Raw genomic sequence first — 24,826 nt, 5'->3', positions numbered from 1 at the left:
AAATCCCGATATAAAAAATATTTCACTCAATCACTTAAAAATACACTTCCTGATTTCCGTCCATTTTATGATTGTTGCAAATTGTATTCATCCTTTTTTTCGTCCGGTAAATTTGAAAATATGTTTTACAAGCTCCTCTGTAACAGGGCTCCTCTTTTTGAGTATTTACATCGCATTAATAGGGCGGATAGTCCATTGTGTAGCCATTGTAACAATTTGGAAACTGCTTCTCATTTTCTTTTTTATTGCAGTCATTATGATTCTGTGCGTAATTAGGCTGACCATATTTCTTCGAGAGAAATACGGGACATCGGTTTTCCAAATACGGGAAAATACGGGACATCGCCAAAAACGATGCCAAAACCAAACAAAGTTGCCAAATATTGTTGAGATTACGGAAAATCACAATGGCGGGAAATGATGCATTACCACAAGTAGCAGTGGATTAAAATGTATTCCTCGAAAAAAAAAACGTTCACCATGGCAAATGTGGGAGATTAATATTCTCATATATAGTAGTAATTATCATAAAATAATTTCTGAGTTGAAAAATAATGTCAATCTTTGACCTCAATAGAGAATAAAAATTCAAGTAGGCTTCGTGTAAAATACGGGAAAAACCGGGACACTTTTGCCAAAAAGTCGGGACGGCCAAAAAAACAGAAAATACCGGGACTGTCCCGGGAAATACGGGACGTATGGTCACCCTATGCGTAATGCTACTTTCCGCAATCTTCATTTTCCGGTCTCTTGTTGGCGAGATTTTGCGTCGACTCCTCCTAATATTATTATTCCTCTCTTTGAACGTTTCGTCACTCGTAGTTCCCGTTTCGTCTAGTTGTTGGTATTCAAGTTTCATCCTATCGATACTCACTATATATATATATATGTGTGTGTGTATATATATATGTATGTGTATAAATTTTTCAGTATTACTATTCTTTGCTTTGTTTCAATACTTTTATTGTTGTCATTATTTGTGCTATGATTCTTATGCTTTTGTTGTTGTCATCACCTGCGACAATGTATTATTCATGGTTTTTGTTATCATTCAATTTTGACAATTATTATTTTTTTTTATTATTATTGACTGTTAATGTATAATTGATAGGCATAATTTCTTTTTTCTAATTTCCTAGATGTTTTTGTTATGATCCTGGCATCTCTATTCTCAATTTTTTTTTTTTTTAATGATCAGGGGATGGTCATAGTAGCCGAGAGCCCTGTATAATTATTATTGTATTGTATTGTACGTACGCTTTTTCACCGAGAGCCCTGTATAATTATTATTGTATTGTACGCTTTTTCATTCGACGGAAATTGCAGGAAGCTTGTTTTTGTTTTGACCGGAAAGCAAAGAGGGAGCAGCTCATGCGGGTGGTGTAACTAGTTCAAGAACAGTGTAAGGGGGTGTTTGTGGATGATGTCGGATGATCAAAATCGGGATGAATTCGGGAGGACGAATCGACCAATTCCGGAACTACCTCAGGAGCTGCTGGTCAAGATATTCTCTTACTATGTCGAGACCGAGGGTGTGAGCAAGCTGCTGTCCTGCCTCGCCAAAGTCTCGCGCAAATGGCGCTCGTTGGTGTCCAGCCGCATCCTTTACAGGGTCGTCGACGACCCTCAGCTGGAGAGAGGACAGCTCCTGAAATTGTTCTACAGGGGCCAGTTGTCGCTGGTGAGGGAGCTGAACCTGAGCCATTTTCCGGACCCGCTGGACAAGAAGGACCTGGCCAAAATACTCAGTAACTGCCACAACGTCAAGAGCTTGGACCTGTCCAACAATGTCTGTTTCAACAACATGCTCGAACTGGTCAGCATAAACTGTCCGGCTCTCGAGTCCCTGAGGTTGGAGCGATTGAAGGGGAAGTACTTGGGGATGAGCATTATCCAACCGATCCTAGACAGTTGCGGCTACAAGCTCAAATATCTCAATTTGTCTAATACATGTGTGAATATGGGTAGTCAACTGCTGCGAAGGATATCCGAGGTTTGTCATTCTCTGGAAGAACTACATATAACGAACAACGTAGGGGTCTTGAGGTGTCCTGTTGGTGTGTTACAGAATGGCTGCCCGAGACTGAAAACACTGGAGCTGGGTTCGTGCGAGTACATCTGCGCTAAGGCGGCTGAAAGTTGTGGCTTCAAGAATCTGATGGTATTTCAGACTGGCATTTTGGATCGTAACGGCCCTCGGGATAAAGAGTTGGGCTTGATATTACGAGAGTCGACCGAATTGAGAGAGCTCGATGTCAGAGGTTGTTCTGTGACAGGCAAAGGTCTTCTAAATATCCCTTCGGACAAATTGGAGAGACTCTATTTGTCGAGAACGCCTGTTTTATGTAACGATGATCTTTTCCTTGTCATCAATAAGTGGAAATATACACTGAGGGATCTCGATTTCTCCAGAATGATGGACGAGACTCTGATAACTGGTGCATTTCGTGCCTTGCTGAAAAACAATCCGAATCCAGTCCTGGAGAAACTGGACTTGACGGCATCTGTTGTAAGCCAAGAGACAATAATGCTGATCTGGAACCGATTCCAAAACTTGGAGTACTTGAACGTAGAATCTTGCAGGGAGTTGCCCAGAGGTGTGAAACGAATGTATCGGTCACGTTCGCAGTTGAGACAGCTCTTTGATGTGTTGGCAGATGGAGATACGTAAGTACGAGTTCAAAACATCTTTTATGTAGAGCCACATTTGTGGGTTTGCCACCTGCGAGCTACACAAATTTTGCCACCATTCTCTTATTCTAATCTTATTTTTTGTTAGGGCTGGGCTTCCAGTGTGAAGGACGTGCTTACACTGGGCAGCTAAATGATTAACCCTGGCTATAATCATTTTAGTTCCTCCCTGCCCTTTTTCCTTACAGGCTAAATATACCGCTGTTTTTAAGTCACTCTTCTGGTCACTCACATGCTTGTACATTTTCATAATCACTCTTCTGGTTGCTGATTCATCTATTTTAGGCCTACTACTCGCAATCTCTAGTCATTGATAATTCATAGTTTTTTGGCGAGTTCTTTCACATCTGTGCACAGAAGATTACATTATTTAAATAGGCTTTTTCAATTAACTTCTATAGTCCGTTTCAGGTTAACTTTGCAGTGAAGGGGGAAGCTACAAGGGAACCACATCACTCATTGCTATGGGAATGAAAGCCTCTTAACGAATGTATCGATGCGTGGCCTTGGTAAGGCATGGCTGATTCTCGCCAATCTCACTGAGAAAAATCTTTTTACGTGTAACTAATGAGTGTAAAGAAACTGAACAGTAAATTAGTAATAATTATAGAATTAAAAAAAAAACAAAACACTGCCAATACTTTCAAAAATTAGTGAGGTTTTTGAAATCATCTGTTTTGTTTTTGTGTTTAGAAAGTGTTTTAAAATTTAGAAAAAATAACTATCTGATATCAGCGTGTCACTTGCTCTTCATTGATGTGCCGTAAGTAACACTAAAAATTTCTAAAAACATAGTAATATTTTTCTGCAATATTTCCCTTCCCTCAGCTGAAATTTATTTATAAGAAAGATTCCAAACAAAATAATATGAAAGCAACGTATAGTTTTTTCAACCGTACGAGGCTGCACTGTATATTAACCATTGCTCTCAAAAACTTGGGGATTTTTAATTTTTCTTCAATTTATATGGAAAAAATGTTAAATAAAATTTTTAAAGCCAATCAAAAAAAATTAAGAACAAGCAGATTAACTCTGTTTTCACGTGTAAATGTAGGAATAGCAGCAAATAATAAGGACAGATCATATATAGATCTCTTGGGTCTATTATGGATATTTAATTTTTATTTCCCCCCCCCCCCATCCTACTGTAATGTTTTGTCTTTCCCCCCCCCCCCGTTTTGTATGGTTTGTGTTAATAAATTCTATAATCAATTCCCCCCCTCCCCCCCGACACCAAAGGCAAGGGGCATCTGGAGCAACAGGTGGCCCCTGCTACGGGTAGAAGATGGATGGTGTTCCTTCGTGTGAGTGGAAGACATGACTTGTGTCAACACTCAGTGATCGGAAACTACAACTATCCCACAAACATGGCAAAAAATAATTTAAAAAAAAGGACCTAATATCACAAAACGTCTGTACCCATAAAGAGCCTCTCACAATAGTATCGGGGCTCTCGTGGAAAAGAAACACTTCCTGTAATTTATGAGTGAATATCCGAACTCACTAAAGCCTATTTTCAAAACAAAATAAAACTGAATATTTGTGTTTATGTAAGCCTATAACTGCGTGTAAAACTGAATGAAAAATTGATAACGATATAAAAATATATATATATGGTGTACATATAATTGTGTAACGAAAAAAACACTATAGTGATATTGACAGGGAAAATTTCTAGGATATCGCACCAAAATGTTGTTGGGCTTGCCATGGATTTTTAATAATAGTAACCAATATTTTTATCTAATTTAAAATTTGTAAACAAATAAACATCCATTCAAAATGATATTTTTTTCAGTATTTTTTTAAAAATCGTAGAAAAAAGTGAAATATTCTGTATAAAAAGGATCATCGTAAACCTGATATATGAGAACTATATTTTACGGCAAAGGAATACTCTCCACCTTTCTCTTCATTGCAAAGTTTCCCTGAAACAGACAATTTTGGTAATCTGGCATATCTTGGTGTGATATGTACTGGATTAGAGAGTCGACTGTATAGTTAAATCATGATATAACGATATCACTCACTTGTATGGTCGGGTCGGGAAATGCCGGAGGCAAAATGTACCGGTAACAAAACATGCCGGGGTGAAATGCCAGATGATATGTTGGGGGCAAAATTTCCATGTCCCTATATTGCTATCCCGCAATTTGTAACTGATGGAGTTGGGTAGGAAATGAAGGCTTCATATATCTATGATCACCTCAGGTTCGGTAGGTAAAGAACACATAAATACAAACACTTTGTGACCAAGGCACTTAGCAATTCTTTTCAGCAGGTCTAAAGGGAACTATAATTGCATATGGTTCACAAACAACAGCTTCCAGATTCTTTTCCCTGGATTGCTAAATGCTACAGTTTTAGCAAAAGTGGGGTCTTGTATCAAAGTGGAAGAAAGTCCAGTTTCTTGACTGAAATGTGCTGTTAAAATGGTTTCAAACACATTGAACGATGATGCAAAGAATTTGGTTGGTGTCGATTGATTTTGGGTATTACCTTTTTTGTATACTGCATTTTGGGTTATACTGCATAACACCCAAATACCCACAAAATAATATTTTTTCTTGGCCAGATTAGATTCCTACAGTTTTAAAGATGTTTAGCGAAAACATTTTTTTGCATAGAAAACACCTAAAGTGATTTTCACTGCAGAACATTTTCAGTCCAGCTGAGGGCTCGTTGCAAAACAATGCAAAGCATCCTGCTTTGGGTAAAATGCAACAGACTTCAACACAGTATTTACATAATATAAATGTTCAGGCATTTACTTCATTCACTTCTAATGTTGATGACAGATGACACCATTACTGTGACACAAAACATGTATAATTCTGACAACATAAATGTTAGGGCCACAGATATATGCATGTTCTGGCATGCACTGAATTGTTAAAAATTCCTCGGAGGAATGCGTACCAGGTGCATGCATGGTGCATTAAGTAGATGTGTAGTATCATTAATGTAATTTTTTGGAAATGGAGCACTCACTGTGTTTATAAAAAAAATCTAATCTATTTTTTTGCAATGATCTAAAAGGCATTTTAATACAGATAAAGTAACAATTTTTTACATGCAGACCTGACAGTGAAAATTGAAAATTTGCTTATAACGAGAAGTCCATTGTAACAACAATTTCCTTGTGATTGCGAATTGTCATAGCAAACTTTTCCACTGGATGTAGTATTTTCATACTTGGATTAATATATTCTTTGTGTTAAAAAGAATGATTTATTGTAATGTGTGCGCTTATTTAGAATGTTGTGTACATCCTGGGAAGATATTTTATAATCAACTAGCTGTTACCCGCTACTTCGCTCGCATGGCTTTGGTGATCGGAAACTTACTTGGCAGTGATTTCCCCCCTCATGACATTTGAACCCCCTCATGATCACATTGAGGGATGCATTTTCAGAAATTCAGTCTTAGTGGGTGTCTACATTATGAAATATAATGCTGATCAAATTTCATATTTGTGGCTTCAGCAATATTTCAGCAGTGATGATTGCTCCTTATAATTTATAAAGAACCCCCCCCCCCCTTCTCAGGGGGTTCCGGTTGAATTTTGAAAAATCCCTTCTCAGTGAGTCTCTAAATTACAATACAAAGATACTGAATATCATATTTATACATGGGTGGAGATGAGGGGGGGGGGGGCTGCAAGCATCAAAGGTGGGGTCGAATGATCTAATGCATATATGAGTTGACATCATTGTGCCCCCCCCCCCAGACTTCCAAGTCAATCTCCGCCTATGTATTTATAGCTTCAGAGCAGTTTCAGCTTGGAGCAGGGTTAAAACCATGGTTTTATGACATTGGTTAAGTTAAAACCTTTAAAAATTTTAAAACCAGTTTTAAGTTTTAAAACCAATCTGGTTTTAAAAAAAAACCAGTTTGATTTTCTTTCAAAAATCAAATAAGTGGCCTAAATATAATTTTTTTTCTTTGAAAAATATCATATTGGTTCATTATTAACAAAATTTTTCATTTTTAAAACATTTTATATTCTTGGGGTACATTCTGATGGTATATCTTTAAATGGCATAAGATGGTATAAGTGGTTTTTTTTCAAAGTCTCATAAAAGTGGCCTGAATATATATTTTTTTCATATGAAATATCTTAGTTTATTTAAAGTTATATACAGAAGCCAAAATTTCTCATTTTTACCACATTTTCTAACCATTGGCTACATTTTGATGCTGTATCTGTAGCAAATTCATGAATGACTGCATCACACATTTAAATGTAGGGGTGCATTATCTCATAGGGTTTTTTCCTTCACAAAGAAGCAGCAACAGTTGTGACACCATCATGCTAGGGGCACAGGTGGTCTTATAATCCAATAAAGACACCAGCTGTTCTTAAAGAACAATGACCAGTGTACTAGTAGTTACATTACCCCATAGACATTTTCATTTTCTTTCACATAAGAAGTACCACATCTCATACTGTATGTCACCAAGTCTTAATATTCAATAACTTTTATTTTTTTATACTTTCACACACACACTGTTAAGCCCAGTTAATCAAGGTTCTACTGTATAGTAGTAAAAGATTTATGAAAAATAATCAGCTGTATACAGGGTGATTATAATTGGAAGTTTTGATTTTCTCTCTCTCCAAAACTATACAATAAGAACCGGTCAGAATGACTTGAAAATTTACATGGATACTCCTGAAGCAATGGAAATTTCTTTGGCTAAAGAAAAAGTGCAAAGTGCAAGTAGATGATGCTGTACTTGGCCAGCAGGATACCATTTTGTGTAACTACATCATTTCGGCACTTCAACAACAACAGTGTGTGGATAGTACAACTTTTATAAAGATGCACATTGCAATACCAGCAAAGCAGCTGCTGAAGAACCATTTTGACAATAACAGGATGACATGACACCTGGCCATTAGTTCACCTGACCTTAACCCTCGTAACTTTTGGCTTTGTGAATACCCCAAATGTTATGTGCAGTGGTCGAATTGCAAACTCTGGTGAATTACAAGCACATCCACATCATTACCATGACATACTACTACTAAATCACACATGCACCTCGTCCATGTTCCTCTGCGGAACCTCTAACGAATTGGTACATGCGGGAATGTGCATGTACGTATAGTGAAACCTGATGTAAAGTTAGTTTCTGTGTAATGATTGTTATGTGTAGTGCTGCCATCAGTTTTTCTAACTATGAGTGAAGTGTAATGATTGAATAATTTATCATTGTAGGCCTGTTGCTCTTTGTGGCTAGACTTTTTAATGGGGAGATCAGCTCACATTTGCTCCTCGAAGTTGGGAACCACATGAAACCAACTTCAGCCGACCACCACTGCGGTAACGGTGGGGTTCGAAACCCGGATCCTCGCAATGCGAGTCCGTCATTATGACCACTCGACCACCACAGCGGCACCATGAAATACTCTGATCTGTTGTTGAACAAGCATTTTTGTGCTTTCACCTCATAGCCAGAACACACTGGACAACATATTTAACATTTCTTAAATAAGTTGTAGTTTTATTTGTTCAATTACTACATTTTTGTAATGTTTCCATGAATTATGAAATTGTGCAATGCCAATTAAGTTATCATTTTGCCCTGACAGGCTATCATTTCCATTCTGTAAGCAAATTTCCCACATGTTGGATGAGTACAGTGTCTTTAATTTTACATTTTTATATATTTTTCCCCCTTTGTCATTTAAAATTCCACTGCTTCAGGAATATTCATGTAAATTTTGAAGTCATTCTGATGATGTTCTTTTTTTAAGGTGTTTTGAAATCAGAACTTTAGTTGTAATCACCCTATATATCGTAAATCATTGCTAATTAATTTGCATAATTTATGCTTCAATAAATACACTATAATGACCTAATTTTCATCACAGTTTTTGCAAAATAGCTTCCAAATTAAGCATACTGAAAGTAACTGGAGAAAAAACCTTTATATATAACATGGTTAATAACATTAAGAATTTTCAAGCACGAAGTAATTCATTGAGTTAAGCGCAAAAAATAACTAAACTGCAAAAGGGGATTTTTGTTAAAATATAAGAAATATTTGTAGAGTAATATTAATATGGGAATAGTGTTAATTACATTAATAAACATTTTATTTTAATTAATTACTAGAAGTTTGAATTTTTCAGAAATTTTATTGTTTTCAATGTTAATGTGATATTTAAACAAAAAAAGAAAAAAACAAATTCCATATGAATATAGTTGCATCATTTTCGGCTTGCGTGATTTCTCAATGTTACCTTTGAACCCCATTTCCCCCCAACCCATGACTACCTTCGGAGTGAAATTTCTTTGCCTCTTTCTCAGTTGGACTTTATGTTGAATAAAAAAAACTTTTGACCAAATTGCATGATAGATGATAGCTGTAGCGGTTTCAGCTTGGTGTGATTTCTGTTACTTTTGAGCCCCCCCCCCCCCCATGATCCCCTTAGGGGTCAAATTACAGAAAATCCCCTTGCGAGTCTTTGTCATGAAACAACCTTTGACTAAAGTTCGTGAATATAGCTGTATAGATTTGTGTTACCTTTGAACTTCCTTTTGACCCCCTTAGGGGTCGAGTTTCAAAAACCCCCCTTCTTGGCAAGTCTTTGTCATAAAATGCAACTTTTGACCAAATATCATGAATATAGGTTCAGTGGTTTCGGCTCGCCGTGTTTTCTGTTATCTTTAAACCCCCCCCCCCTTAAGGGAGTCAAATTTCAAAACCCCATCTTAGTGAGTCTTTACACCATGAAACAAAACCATTGACCAAATTTGATATGCATAACTTTGGCGGTTTCGGCTTGGTGATGATGAATCAGTCAGGACATGTTATTTTATATATGCAGGTTATTAGAAAGATATTATTTTTAAAACTTATTTAACTTAATATTAATAACCCCCAATCACATCAGAAGTTCTATGGAAGAAACACAAGCTCCTTCTGCTTGCTAAGGTGTTTGCACCTATTTGAGATAAGAATGCAACCGTGAGAATTTTTTGTGCGAGTAGATAAAACTTTTTTTTCACTTGAAATCATCTTTTCTGTTTTTTCTATGCTTGACGGTGGTCGTACATTAGAATAATTTTGTGGAGAAGATTTAAACTGACTAATGCGTTATATCAAATTAGAAATGATAAGTTTTATGTGCAAAGACACGCATATGAAAATCATTGAAAATATTGGGATGCTCAAAGATATTGTGATGCTGAGGCTAAATCCAATGTTTTTATAGGTGTTATTTAGATGGTGGCAAATATTGAGTTGGTTCAAGAACTAGATACAAGTTTATGCCTATGATAATTCAGCGTTATATAGTTCGCTTGCAGATTAGACATAACATAGCAGTCTGAATATTGTACCCAAAAGTTTTTTTTCAACAAGATATTACACCTGATCAATTTTTCACTTTGTGTTGATAAATGTTTCATTCCATGTCATTGATTTATGCATGGGGATGGAATCTAAATTTTCAATTTGAGTGGAGGGAATTAAATTCAGGGGAAACAGAAGATTAGACTTGTGGTCCGCTTGGCTTTGAACTTCATGTAAAATTTTTATTTTTTAATAAATTCTGGTATTACTAATTTTTTAATAAATTCTGGTATTACTAATTTTTTAATAAATTCTGGTATTACTAATTTTTTAATAAATTCTGGTATTACTAATTTTTTAATAAATTCTGGTATTACTAATTTTTTAATAAATTCTGGTATTACTAATTTTTTAATAAATTCTGGTAATCTCTTATATACAGGAAACATTATGCTTGGTATCAAATCACTAAAACCTGTTTGTGCAAGCACCTAAAATAGGAAAATAATATTTTTCCCTCTTTTCACAAAAATCTAATGTTGCTACTTTTAGTGGATCCATGCATCAGGGACGAAAAAATGCATTCCATTGAAAGGAGAGAGAACAAAAACATTAGAGGTCAATTCAAATAAGTTTGGTAACCAATGAAGTGAAGTAACAAGCCTTAATTATATGTATTTCCCTCCCCCCCCCCCAAAAAAAAAAACAGAATATGCCAAAAACCTGTGATGTACGTCGCAGAATAATCGGTGCTGCTGCAGAACAATTTTAAGAAAAGTATTCAATAAAGATGTGAGGTGAGAATATTCTACGGAGAATATTCTCCTGGATGTAAAAATTGAAGAATAATCAAGAACATTTTTCTTTTAAATAATTTAATTTTTTTTACTAATTTTGTTTATATTGTGAAAAAGAAATCAGACTTCATTGCCTGAAACATTTACAACAAAACAATTTTTGGTATAATCACCCCCCCCCCTTCCCAATGACAACTTTTAGTTCGAGAATATTCTCCAGGTCATGATGAGAGGTTTTAGAAGTTTGGTTATAAAGATTTTAGAAACCTTTATATTGAAACCTTAAAAAATTATTTTAAAATTAGATAAATTTTCAGAAATAACTTCACAACAAAAGAAATTAAACCAAAGTTGATTGATAAAGGAAGCTATTCTTATATAATCACCTTCATTCTAAGATACAGAACTGTTGTTTTCTTCAATGCACGTACACTTAAATTCTGTATCACTCGCATTTCTTTTAAAAGTTGTGCAATTCAGCCCTATTGGCTTAATTTTCTTGCTTTCAAACTTTAATATTGTGGTCTATAAACTTCAATATTCCCATCTTCTTGACGGGAAGAGCGACGAGGACAGAATATTCTTGAGAATACTCTCTCAAAGGACTACTATTGTAAATTACTAGAGAATATTCCTATCAAAAATAATAATTACTCTCAAGTTATTTATCGAGATTATATATAATATATGTTATTACATGTATTCTTGATAATACTCTCTGGAAAGATTTTGGTAACTGAAGAATATTCTCATCGAGGAGAATATTCAAGAATATTCTCTGGAAGGACTATTAATAACTTTAGAATAATTCTTATTTTCTATAAGAATATTTTCCAGTAATAATGAATAGTCCTTCCAGAGAATATTCTCAAGGATATTATATGTAACTATATATTATAAATAACAGGAACATATTCTTATCAAGAACTTGAGAATATTCTCAAGAGTATTCTCATCAATATTCTCCAAAAGATTATTCTTGAGAATCTCTAGTGTTGAAAACTATAATGGGAATTTTTGCCATAGAACATATCCAGTAAGCCGAGGGCTTATTACAGAATGATGCAAAACATTCTGCTTTGGCGCTATAATCCAACTGTAATAATAATAATGTAATCACTACGTATTCCCAAGAGATCTTTACAATCTGTCCAGAGAATTTGTTAGTGTGCTAGTAGACATCCATGCCCAAACCTGGATTCAAACCCAGACCTGCAGTCAGAAGCTAGCTCCCTAACCACTAGACTGCCAGTGGCTAATTATAAGTAAATTTTTTTTCTTTTCTTCCACTGTCTCAGAAGAAATGGGGTGGGGGGGGGGTTTCTTCCTGAGGAAACCCAAAACCCTGCTGTGTAAACAATTTGCTAAATTAATCAATGATGAAAGAAACTATTTGTTGAAATTTTATGTGTATATACTAAAATATTACATGCATCTTTGAATTCAGAGACTGTGAATGGGAAGAGCCGGACTTGGAGTGTCTGAGGAGACTGAAAAGACCAAGGAAATCTGTTTCTTATAACGACTGTAGTGATGACAGCAGCAGCAGCAACAAAGAATCTGAAAGCAGCGATTATAAAGTTGAAAGTAAAGACACTAGTGATGAAGATGAAAATAGTAGTGGTGATGAAAATAGTAGTGGTGATGAAAACAGTAGTGGTGATGAAAACAGCAGTGGTGATGAAAGCAGTAGTTCTTGATGCAGCCATCAATAGAAACAAGTTTCCTTTATTTGAATTCCCCCCCGAAGCACCAAACATTTGTCTGATTTTTTTCTCCTTTGTTTTGTTTGATGGTAGATACATTGGTATGTATTAGTCTTTATAAATGTTTTAGCCTCACAGAAATGATTAGATGATGTCTTCAGTAACACCAGGGATTCTCAAACTTTTTCCACTTGCAGCACTTTTTTCCCAAATCAACATTTATCTACAGCTCCCCAGAGCAGTTTAACAAAGCCTCTTCAACAAAACCTTTGTCAGGGTCATCACGGAGAGGTGCCCCCTGATGAAGGTAGGCAGCGCACAGTTTGAGAACTCCTGAACTACAGGATTTCCCCCCACAAATTTTTGCATTTAAGGGCTTGACAAATGTCAAATCCCAGTTGCCATGATGAATGAAAAAAATTGACATTTGAATGTGATGCATGAATTGAGGACATTTAACAGCACAAAATATTTTTGGAAATTTTGTCAAGAAGTCTGCTAGCATGAAAAAGGGTCTTTTCATGAAAGTACCAGAAAATTTCAATTTGTCAAGCCCTGGTGTATTTGAACATTTTTGTACTGTCAAATGAATTTCTTTAATATAAGTGATAGTTATTTTATTTCCATAGATTTTTTTCAATTTTGTACATACATTTGTTTTTAATAAGTTTTTGAGCAGTGTATTGCATTTGTTAATTGTGTTAATTGCATTGGATGTTAGAATGTCAAGCTGGTTTGGAAGTAACAAATGAGGTTTTATGCATTGTATCACATCTAAAAGCTACTGGACACCTATTTGTCTGAAGTTTGCTTTGTCTGATGTCATGCAAGCGAATCTGAACTGATGAACCTGAGCTATAAACATGTATTTACTGATGAAATTAATTTGGGGGAAAACTTGTGTTGGATGGATCTCATGAATTTGAGCATTCTAACAGGACTTTTTAAAGTGATCTGTGCCACTTATTGCACAGGATTTTTCATTGTAAGTACAGAGATCAGTGGCAGGACTGTTCATTTGGGGAGGGGAACAAATAGGCTTTTGATGTTTGTGCTGCTGCCATATTTTCTTATTATGCTCATTAATACCAGAGGCGGCTTGGAGCGATGCAACTATGATCAAAATGTAGTTATACCATAAAATCAGGGAGTGGAGCATTGGAAGGTTTAATGAAGTGATGAGTCATGATACAGTCTGGCTATCTTAAGGCTGCTATACATGTAACTGGAAGCTTGACAAGCATGCACAATTTTCCTTTTGCCTCCACATGATACAAGTATGCTTGCTGGACATAATCATAACACATAAAAACAAACATCAACACAAAGCAGAGCTCACTAAAGCGTGAAGACTACTCACATGGTGTACAGGTGCTTGCTTGTACAGGTGCAGCTTGAACAAACATGCATTATCAAAATTTGTTCAAGTCTATACTTACAATCAAAATGCTTGCATGAAATTCTCATGCAGACACTCAAGCATGCTTGTACAATAAAATTCAACCTGCATATGCTTGTCAAGCTTGCAGTTACATGTGCAGCCATCTTTATGGATATGTATGGACACCAAACAAATAGTTCTTATTAAATTTTGTGTTTCAACAGGGAAATTTCATGATGGTAGAATGGAGAAATGGAGTAGTTTTCCAGCTTCGGGTTTGGACAGTTTGAGTCAATGGAAGTATAGACATATCTCTATATACAAAGAGATTTTTGGCAATAGCCATCTTCTCACTGCCACATTAGTTTATAGTAATAGGCAATAATATTGGCAAAAAATAATGCTCTTGAGCATAAACCATGGACAATCACATCTCATAATCTGAAACATATTAGATACAAATACTTGTGTGAACTGCCATTAGCTTTGACTTGAACCTGAAAGAACATCTTTTGAATGAATAGGAGGGGACTCGCTCCTTGAGCTGAATAATCTTTGGAAAAAAATTCTATAACATGATTATACCAGTGTTATCCAAAAATATAATTTTGAAAAGTAATTTCACTGCCCTCCAAAATTTTAAGGGTTATTTTTGCAAAAAGAGGGGGTATTTTTTATTATGATTGAGAAATAACTCCACAAAAAAAATTGCCCAAAATTAAAGGGTATTTCCACTCAACTACATTTCGAGGAGTAAGATTTTTATGCATGAATCATGCAGTTACGTAGCAATCGACTGATGGTTTTTAAAATCAAGAAATCAGTGATGTTTATATTAGTCACACTTTGCTGAATGTAAAAGTGTGAAATCAGGAATTTCAGATGTGTCATTCATATTGCAAGAGGTTGTAATAGTTATTAAAAATTTTTTTTAGAAAAAATCAATTAGAAAGTTGTTGTCCTGATGCCAACAAAACATTTCCACGCTTTCAAGTGCAATATTCGTAGAGATATTATTCAAAAATCAGAGAAAACTTGAGAAAGAAGCATCTGTTAGTTTTTATTCATGCACTTATTTTTCGCACTTAGAGATGTGAACATATTTTTGTTGGCGTCAGGAGAGACAGGACAACAGCTTTCTAATTGGGTGGTGAAGCGCACTGGGATTGTATAAAAAGTTAATTTTTTATTTTAGTAATTCTACAACCCCTTGCAACATGAATGACTCATCTGAAATCCCTGACTTCACACATTTATATTCTGCAAGGATGACTTTAGTATCTTTCAATTTCGGAAACTGTTAGTCGATCGTGGGACACTGTAGATACATATTGACGAACACTGATGCATACCAAAACTTGGCATGGACACATATACACAGATGGGTAAATACAACGCCACAACAGACAAAATGCCCAATGAGGTGGCTGAGAAAAAGATACCCATAACAAATATGGATGTCATATATATTTCCAAAATTAAACCAACCCAATTAAAAAAGCAATCACAAAAATTATAAACAATATCAGTAAAGCCAATTCTTTGGTTTTTCTGGAACCTTCGGAATCAACAGAAAAGGTGTATTTTCTGTGACCTCTAACAACTTATTGTACCCCAAAGCAGAATATTTTGAATTGTTCTGCAACAAACCCTCAGCTAATTGGAAGTTTGCAGCAAAAATTCCTATAATAGTGTTTTCTACATTTTTCTCAAAATTCTTCCAGATCGTTCTGGGATGTACATCATAAATTTCATCATATTCTGCTTTGGGGTTATTGTACAAAACGTGATCACAACTTTCACAATATACAATGAACTGTGTTTAATGTATCTTCTCAATGTTGCAAGAGGGGTGTTGTCATACCATTAAAAAATATTTTATTACTGCGTAGTAATGACCTGCCTCTCTTGTATCGAATACAACTTCAAACCAGTTTGCTCAATTTTTAATTTTTGTAATGTGTAGGTGAATTGCCCTTTTTGTATCAAATGATCTTGTATATTTATTGTATTTCTTATGAAATTAACCAAAATAAATGAATTTCTTTTATAAAATACTTTATTGTGATACATTAATTTGTTCAGTGCAATTTTGATGTAATGTATACGAGGACCAACTCAGAGTTGGGAGACAAATAAAACTTCATATTACATGTATTTGGTGGTGTATTGGGGTAGGGAGCCTAAGCAGAGGCAGATTTATAGTTTTGCTGCTCTTCTGACATTCTAGGCTAATTTGCTTGACCACTCATTGTTCAAATTTACCAACCTGAGCTGCCTCCCATTCAGGCCCCCGCCCCATCCCTGTAATTATGCCTCTGTCTCGTTTCTAGGTCACACTTTTTTATCACTCATATGTACTTTTTCTTGGTCACATTTTGTTAAATTGTTTGATTGGCACGTGTTCACTGACCTGGTCTTCTGCTCACTAAGGTCTTTTTTGGTCTCTCCCATGCTCAGGTCACTAATTTGGTGCATCGCTCATTGGCTGAAGCACTTGCTCTTTAGGCCACCCATTTAGTCGTTCACATGCTTGCAAACTTATTAGATCACTATTGATCCCTCACTGATCTAATCTCTTGCTCTCTGACATGCTTGTACACTATTTTGATCACAAATTCTCCAGGCCACTCTTTTGACCGCTCACTGACCTGGTCCCTTGCTTTTTAGGCCACCATTTTGTTCACTTATATGCTTTTAAAGTCTCTAGGTAACTCGTTGACAAACTCCCTCGCTCTCCAAAAACTCTCTCCCAAAAAATACTGTACATTAATTGAATGCGTCTGTTTCGGTTGAAAACAATTGGTGGTGTTTGTTGTGGCAGAGAGACGATCTTTTGAGAAAATATGTTGATGTTGCCAAGAGAGCGTGCGCATATCCTCGGAATCGGGTAACCCCCACTTCAAGATCCAAAAAATAGTAACATACAGCCAAAGCGTACAGCGTTCAGATCTGATTAGAAAACTATAAAAGGTTTTTTACGTAATGTGGTGCCATCTGTTGTGGACAAGAACAAATTAGTCATTAACCCTTACAGCAGCAAATCCCGTAGTACAAATACAACTCCACAACAGGCAAAATGCCCAACGAGGTGGCTGAGAAAAAGATGCCCATAAAAAAAAAATGGATGTCATATATTTCAAAAATACAGCAACCCAATTAAAAACACAATCACAAGAATTATATATATCGGGTTCTTAAAACTCAAACGGCAATCCCGAGCCCAGATACTGTTGTAAGTTTTCCTCTGATAAAACATGTTCCCCCATCCTGTCAATCAACTGTCAGTGGGCGGATTCAGCTTTTGTTAAAAGTTTGATAAGGGGAGGTGGGGGGGGGGAGAGTATGTATAGAGAGAGTATTTTTGCGTACAGCACATAAATAACAGAAAACGATAGTTCCCCCTTCATTATTATATTTCGTGTTGGAGGAGGAAGCATTTATTTCACGAGATCGGAAAAAAAAAATATTATTCTTGAAAATTGGTGGTGATTTCTAGAAGGTTTCGCGATTTCCACTGGGGAAGTTATAATGCGAATCAGGAAAATTTTGAAAACCAACTTAAAGCGGCGCAAGTGTGCGTCTTCATTTTAGAGTTTCTGAATCTGGTAACCTTACTTTAAATGAACTTTGATGGTGAACCATATGGTTTATCATACTACTGCAACCCACACCAACTCCGGCCATATCGCTACACTGCAATTTATCGCCGTTAACAAGTTGCGTTGGAAATGAAGGCGCCGTCTATCGGTGGTCGCCTCAAGCTCGTTATGGAAAATATCTATATTCTTTCCCCGGTTTGAACCCGGGACTTAACGGCAACCTTGACAGTGGTAGAAGATCATCTAACGCCACTCGGGAATATGATTTATTGTTGTGGCACCATCTAGAAATCACTCCCAATCATAAAACAAAGTCGCGCATCCAATTTTCATCCATAGACGGCAGCAAAAATATCAACGATATTCAGTTTTTCTTGTCAGAACATTGAAAATAGCTAAACACTGAATAAAAACATCAAATAAAAAAATTATTTTGTGATTAATGAAGCGAAAAATGTATCTTTATCTTCTAAAAATTATTGTCCGTAAATTTTCTCAAGTTCTTTTGAATCCTCTCTTTATGACAGACATTTTAGTGAAAACCGCATTTTAAAATTCCCATTAGGTGAATTTACACGATTTTTTTAATATTTTCGGATTCTAAGGCACGTAGAAGAATATTATTAAAATAAACCATTGTTGCGATGTCATTGTTTGAATAACAAAGTGTTGAAGACATCAATTGTTAATAAAATGAACGAATGTCATGAGAAACCTAACAAACCCATTGTTGTGATGTATTTGTACATTGAAGTGTTGATCAATTTCTTATTCTGTCGTCTAGGCAACATGGAGCGCGGGAACCCCCCCCCCCCCCCACATTTCCCACCAAAGTTCATTGATGAATGAATGAACTGACGCGCGATTTTCATGAATGAAAGATTACTCTCTCGTAGTACTCTTTAATAGTATAAACGTAGTACTATACGAATGTCAACAAGGAAGGTCAAATAAAGGTCACTTCCATGTATGGAAACTCACCTCTGATGTCATTCACTCATAAATTTCGTAGTTCATTCATAAAAATTTGCGTTTGGAGACGTAACCTGTGACGTCAGTCCGTTCATAACCGGGGCTAACGAGAAGAGAGTTTTTTTTAACTCGTTAGTCCCGGGGCATAACTTCCGACAGAGCTGGGCAAATGCCCGAAATGGGCGAAAACCATCGGGCAACAATGGTTTTCCTGGGCCCCAACAATCACTTTCGGAATGTTTACTCTGGTTACCGTGGTTCCCTAACAATGCGTTTCAGACATGTATATATGCCTTTACAATAGTTTGTCACATTTCTAATACTGCCATTATAACAGTTTATTCTTTTATAACGGTTTGTCACTTTTCCAATCCTCCCAGCAATTGAAGAAAACCCGGGCAGCGTCGGGTATTTTTGCTAGACTTATATATAAATGTGAAAGTATGTATGTCTGTATGTATGTTTGTTCTTTATACAAATCTACAATTTTAGACCGATCGTCGCCAAATTTTGCATTTATACCAAACAGGACCGGGATTGAACCGTAGGCTACTTTAAAAGTTCATCAGAGCTGCGCAAGTGGCCGAAAAACAGTCGGACAACAATGGTTTCTGGGTCCAACAGTCACTTTCGGAATATTTAATTTGGTTACCGTGGTTATACAGTGCGTATCATAATATATAACAATGCGTATCAGACATGTGCATGCCTTTACAATGGTTTATCACTTCTTCAATGCTGCCAGTATTATGCATGATAGTTCATGTCTTTGTAATGGTTTATCACATTTTCAATAGTCTCAGTAGTTGAAGAAAACACGGGCAGCGCCGGGTATTACAGCTAGTGAAAAATAAAACTGATATCTTTCGCACATGCGTACTTAAAAATAATTTCTTTTAACAACTCATATCCTATGAAATATCGGATGGTTTTAACCATGGAAATTTCTGCATGATATGTATTTTGTACGTCGTCAAATTTTCTGTTGCATAGAATTTGGTTCAACACTTCGCTTGTTGCAAGCAGCAGCAGCAACAATGACAACAAAAACGTACGTTGAAAATTAGAATTTTTAGAAGAAACATCCATATCCTCTTGAAATCACGGGCAATTTTCACGAAAATGCACGCAAACATTGGAAATAAAAAAAGTAAATACATCGTGAAAGTTATAAATAATTTGCAGCTTTTTCTGATACGGGGTTGATCAAAATCATTTCAGAGCCGCTGTGGTGGTCGAGTGGTGATAGTGACGGACTCGAATCACGAAGACCCGAGAACCCCACCGACCACACAGTGGTGGTCGGCTGAAGTTTGTTTTCTGAGGTTCCAATACTTCGAGGCGCGAATGCGAGCCGATCTCCCCGTCAAAAAAATCTCGTCACAGAGAGCAACGGGACTACAACAGTACAAATATCAAATCCCTTCACTCACTTCACTTCTGAAATATAAATGACAGTGCTGAGAAAAATCAGATATAACACTATAGCCGCACTCGGACTGTTAGCTACTCACACTTCCGGCACATCTCACTTAGTGGTCAATTGCTTGTGGCGATAGACCTGAGCTGTGCTCGGTTTGAAAGAAAAAAACAAACAAAAGAGACTATTTTTTTTTCTCTGATATCAAACCGCAAAAGAGCATGGTTCATGGCAAGGTTAGGGCGTAATCTAAGGGCGCTCAATATTTAGGAGAGTGGGGGCCCCTTCATTGGTTTAAAGACGTGTCGGGTGCCACTGAAGTGATATGAATGGTGTCACGGTCAATTGATCTGTAAATGTGCCACGGGCGGCTTGAATAGTCTGAAAATGTACTACATGTCACTTGAATGATATGTAACTGTGCCGCGGGCTGCTTAAGCACTCTGGAACTGTACCGAGGGTCACTCGAACCATCTGTAAATATGCCGCGGGTCACTTAAATTATCTGTAGATCTGTCACGGACCACTCAAGTGATTTGTAAATAAGTCGCGCATATCACTTGAGTGATCTGTAAGTATGCCGATTAGTTCGTTTTTACAAAGTTGTGTTTGAAGTTGCGGGCCACATCTGGTGATTCCGAAGGCTACATTTGGTCCACGGGCCATGGGGTGAGAGCATGCATGACGTAATCCAGGGGTTTTCAACGCATGGCCCGCGGACCACATTCGGTCTTTGGAGCTTTCCGTCGTGGCCGGCCAACCATTTCCGGAAAATGGTTGAAAACATTTAAAAACTATTAATTCTCTGGAATAAATGAAAGAAGTGATTCCGGAACAAATTGATGAAAATTCAGAATCACTGAAACTTAAATTACAAGTTTAGTTATTAGTGAAAAAAATTACTTATAAATTAATCACAGAAATAATTTCCGATAGAAATCACTTCACAATCAACAAAATAGTGACTGCGTAATAATTATTGAGAGAAACTATTTTAAGAGCTGTATTGAGAAGGAAAATAGTTTCAAAATTACCGAAATAAATAATTAAATAAACATTTAAAGTGATTTTAGATTGAAATTAATATCAGAATTAATTAATTTAATCAGTAGCTAAAATCAAAAATGTTTTCAGAATTGGTGAAAAAATTCGTTTTTTCAGAACTAATCAAGATTTATAAATATTATAAGAATTAATTTCAGACACCAATTATTTTTGTCTCTGTTTAACTCGGCCCCCCCCCCTTCTATTCAGATGTCGCTAAATTACAATATGAGTTGGTGGCCCCACGGCGGGCTTCGTGGGAAGCTTTGATTTGGCCCACCGTGTCTGAAAGGTTAAAGACCCCTGGCGTAATCAATGACATTGTTAATTACTGGTGGCTCATTGTTGGAAAGTTCGTTGTGGTATCTGTTGTTGGAACGAACTCTCTAATCTCGTTACGTAACGAACGGCTCCGTAGTTCAAAGATTCGTCTTTTTTGTCTAATGTCGAATTCGAGCGAAGGACGTGCCTCTCCCATAACGTTACTGTCCGTGCTGTTGTGCTGCCGCGGCAGCAGGAAGACACCGAAACAACCAGAGGTTGACGATAAAAGCCGAGATCACTTCTGTGGAAGGCGTCGCAAGGCTCTGACGACATCTGTCAACAAAGCGGTAGTGGCTTCTGACAGCCACGCACAGATACCACCGGGAAAAGGTAAAAGAGTGGCTCGTTTCGCGAGGCTCCATCGGGAAGCCGACGACTTTACCGTTACCAAGAGGCCCTGGGACGCGATGCACAAACACGGACTTCACCATCCGATGGGAATGGACAACGGATCTCCAACTACGTCGATCAACTCAGAAGCTTCATTGAAGAGTTTGTATTCGGAGGCCGACTGGATCCGGATGAAAATTTCCAACCCTCCGAAGATCGGCCTCTTGACCGAGTACTACTCCGAGGAGTCGATCGCCCCCTTGAAGAATTCCGATTCACTCGAGTCGACACCAGAATAAAACTAGCGAATATTTTTTTTTTGTTGAAATTCCGACGAATTTCATTGTATTTGCGAAAATTGGAAATTCTCCAACGATAAGAATCATCGTGTAAAAAAATAAAAAAATAATCTGATTTGAATGTAGAGAGTCCATGCCGCTTAATGTTATCACATTGGGACTAGGGTTTTTTTAAAAAATAAAAATAGCCAAATATAATAAATTTATCCGAAAAAATCCTGTTTTCAAGTGCATTCACCATACCGCTGCGGTGGTCGTCATAGTGACGGGCTCGCATCGCGAAGACGCGGGTTCGAACCACACCATTGCCACAGTGGTAGTCGGCTGAAGTTGGTTTTTTGTGGGTCTCAACTACGAGGCGCGAATGAGAGCCGATCTTCCCGTTAAAAATCTCGCCACAGAGAGCAGGCCTACAACGGTAGAATCTTCATTCACTCACAGTTCGAAAAATAGATAGCAGAGGCAACACTATATAACAAGCATTACACAGAAGCAAGATTCACGTTAGGTTCGCAGCACGTACACACACATTCCAACATGTACCAATTCGTTAGAAGCGAAATGAAGGCGCCGTCTATCGGTGGTCGCCTCAAGCTCGTTATGGAAAATATCTATATTCTTTCCCCGGTTTGAACCCGGGACTTAACGGCAACCTTGACAGTGGTAGAAGATCATCTAACGCCACTCGGGAATATGATTTATTGTTGTGGCACCATCTAGAAATCACTCCCAATCATAAAACAAAGTCGCGCATCCAATTTTCATCCATAGACGGCAGCAAAAATATCAACGATATTCAGTTTTTCTTGTCAGAACATTGAAAATAGCTAAACACTGAATAAAAACATCAAATAAAAAAATTATTTTGTGATTAATGAAGCGAAAAATGTATCTTTATCTTCTAAAAATTATTGTCCGTAAATTTTCTCAAGTTCTTTTGAATCCTCTCTTTATGGTTATTCGTTAGAGGAATTCCTCTTATTCGTTAGAGGAATGTGGACGAGGGGTGCATGTGTGATTTTGTAGTAGTACATTGACCATACATCCCGTTCGGTAGAGCGGCACGTATGGTAAACGGATATTGGTAATACTAGACAATGTTTTTCCTTCCTACGCGATTGAGTGCATAAAATGTTAATCGCTCTGTTTTCAAAAACATTCTTTTACGGGACTTTTTTTTCCCTTCAAGCTAAATCCTGCCCTCGTTTTTTTTTACTCAGCGATTGTGACGCGTTAGCATTTGAACTTTCTAATGAGTGTCATGAAATTACGATAGTTTACTTTTTTTTTGACGTACATTACGTTTCACCCATGCTAAAAAGTCTCTTGAAAAAAGAACTTTCAATTTGGTCAACTGAAAGAAACTGATGAAGAACCGAAAGAAAGGAGGTTTCTCTTTGTTATACATTTGCCTCAACAATAGGAAGGCGAATGCTTCTCCAAAGCAGCTAAAACAGCTCTTCAAGTACGTGGTATTCGCTGTGATTCATGTAGCAGCTAAAACAGCTCTTTAAGTACATGAATCACAGCGGATACCACGTACCGATTGCGAAGTTAAGTACAGAAATTTTTGTCGGTATGGGAGGTAGGAAAGAACACCTTCTAGCCTCCTACATGGTCTTGTAGGCTGATAGCCATAACTAACAGGAGGAAAAGTAAGTTTGGTTAAACCTTGAGAATCCACAAAAAAAAAAAAAAAAAAATTCTGAAAAAGGATTTTGAAAAAGTGATAGCAATACCCGAATGGTAACATTGTCAGTGAATTTAATAAGCAGTGTCGACTGCATATCGAATCGTTTGACTATGAAAACGCAAGATGCCCCATAAATCCGTAAATGTCAGTGAAACCTGTCTGTAACGATACTGTGGGGACCTGGAAAAAATATTGTTATAGACAGGTATCGTTGTTGACAGTTTGAGCATTTGCGCTATTTTCTATTGTGTATAAATTCCGCTGGGACCAAAGAAATATATCGTTATAGGCAGGTTTATCGTTATAGACAGTATCATTATACACAGGTTTCACTGTAGTTTAAAAATTCATAAAAATTGAAGGAATTGATGTTGACGGCTTGAGAAAAAAGTTATTCTCATAAAGGATTTTTTCCTTGGTAGAGGAAGAAAAATAATTTAAAATTTTGTCCATAGAGGGCGCTGAAAGAGAGCAAATCAATGGTAATAGGCAAATAAAATTCGTATGAAAGACAGGGTGTACGATTAATAGCTCACTTCTGAGTTTTCCTGTTACTGACGTTTGCCTAAGGTTTTCATTGTGATGTTACTATGGTGGATGTAAAGCACTATTGGTGAAGTTGTTTTACCCAGTCTGACGCCTTAAGAATGTTTCGGACACAGAAGGGATTGAAGAAAGGTTCAGGTTCAACCATTTGTGCCGGATTGGTTTCCTGCGCCATCTATCGACAAAATTAAAATGTAAAACTAAACGTTTTATGTGTCAGAAAAAAAAATCCCCTTTCGTGAGAAAAAAAACTTTTTCGCAAACTGCAATCCGAGTGCTGATCTCGCCCCCCCCCCCGCATATCAGGTATCCTTCTACTACAAATATGTAAGAGCGAAAGAAAAGGTAGGGTGAGGGTGAAAGGGGAAAATTTACTTTGTACCTACACTCTTATCAACTTGATATCCATGATACTGCTTTACTCTTTCTCATTTGTTTTTCTTTTCCTTCTTTTTTCCCCCTGTCTTTTTCTAACGTGCTGTTAGGTTAGGACACGGTTACCATATTTATCGATTCCTCAAATAAAGGTGATCGGAATTTCTTACCGATAACTTGTAAGCGAAGGGGTTAAACCGAAAAGGGCGATTCTCGGGATCAATTCGGTTGATCAAATATGATATCACGGGGTAAAAAGGCAGGGTGCAACAATTGGCCACTCACCCTTCTGGTTCTGGCATCCCCGTAGATAAGAAACGACATCAAGATCTGAAAAT

The 24,826-nt window shown here is 36.9% G+C and overlaps 1 protein-coding gene across 1 annotated transcript; it reads left to right on the top strand.

Annotated features, from left to right (window-relative positions):
- The first annotated feature begins 1,250 nt into the window (after nucleotides 1-1,250).
- On the top strand, nucleotides 1,251-15,940 carry LOC149070640 (F-box/LRR-repeat protein 6-like). Its single transcript, XM_089248983.1, has 2 exons — nucleotides 1,251-2,667; nucleotides 12,244-15,940. The coding sequence occupies exons 1-2, from the start codon at nucleotides 1,421-1,423 to the stop codon at nucleotides 12,494-12,496; spliced, it is 1,500 nt and encodes a 499-aa protein (XP_089105109.1). The 5' UTR covers nucleotides 1,251-1,420; the 3' UTR covers nucleotides 12,497-15,940.
- The last annotated feature ends 8,886 nt before the right edge of the window (nucleotides 15,941-24,826 follow it).

The sequence above is a fragment of the Pholcus phalangioides genome, unplaced genomic scaffold (genome assembly GCF_987345545.1).
Source record: "Pholcus phalangioides strain wild (caught in Gottingen) unplaced genomic scaffold, Ppha-v1.0 ptg000021l_1, whole genome shotgun sequence".
In the NCBI taxonomy this organism is placed as follows: domain Eukaryota; kingdom Metazoa; phylum Arthropoda; class Arachnida; order Araneae; family Pholcidae; genus Pholcus; species Pholcus phalangioides.
The sequence above is the reverse complement of the archived record's forward strand: the minus strand, read 5'-3'. Positions and strand labels throughout refer to the sequence as shown.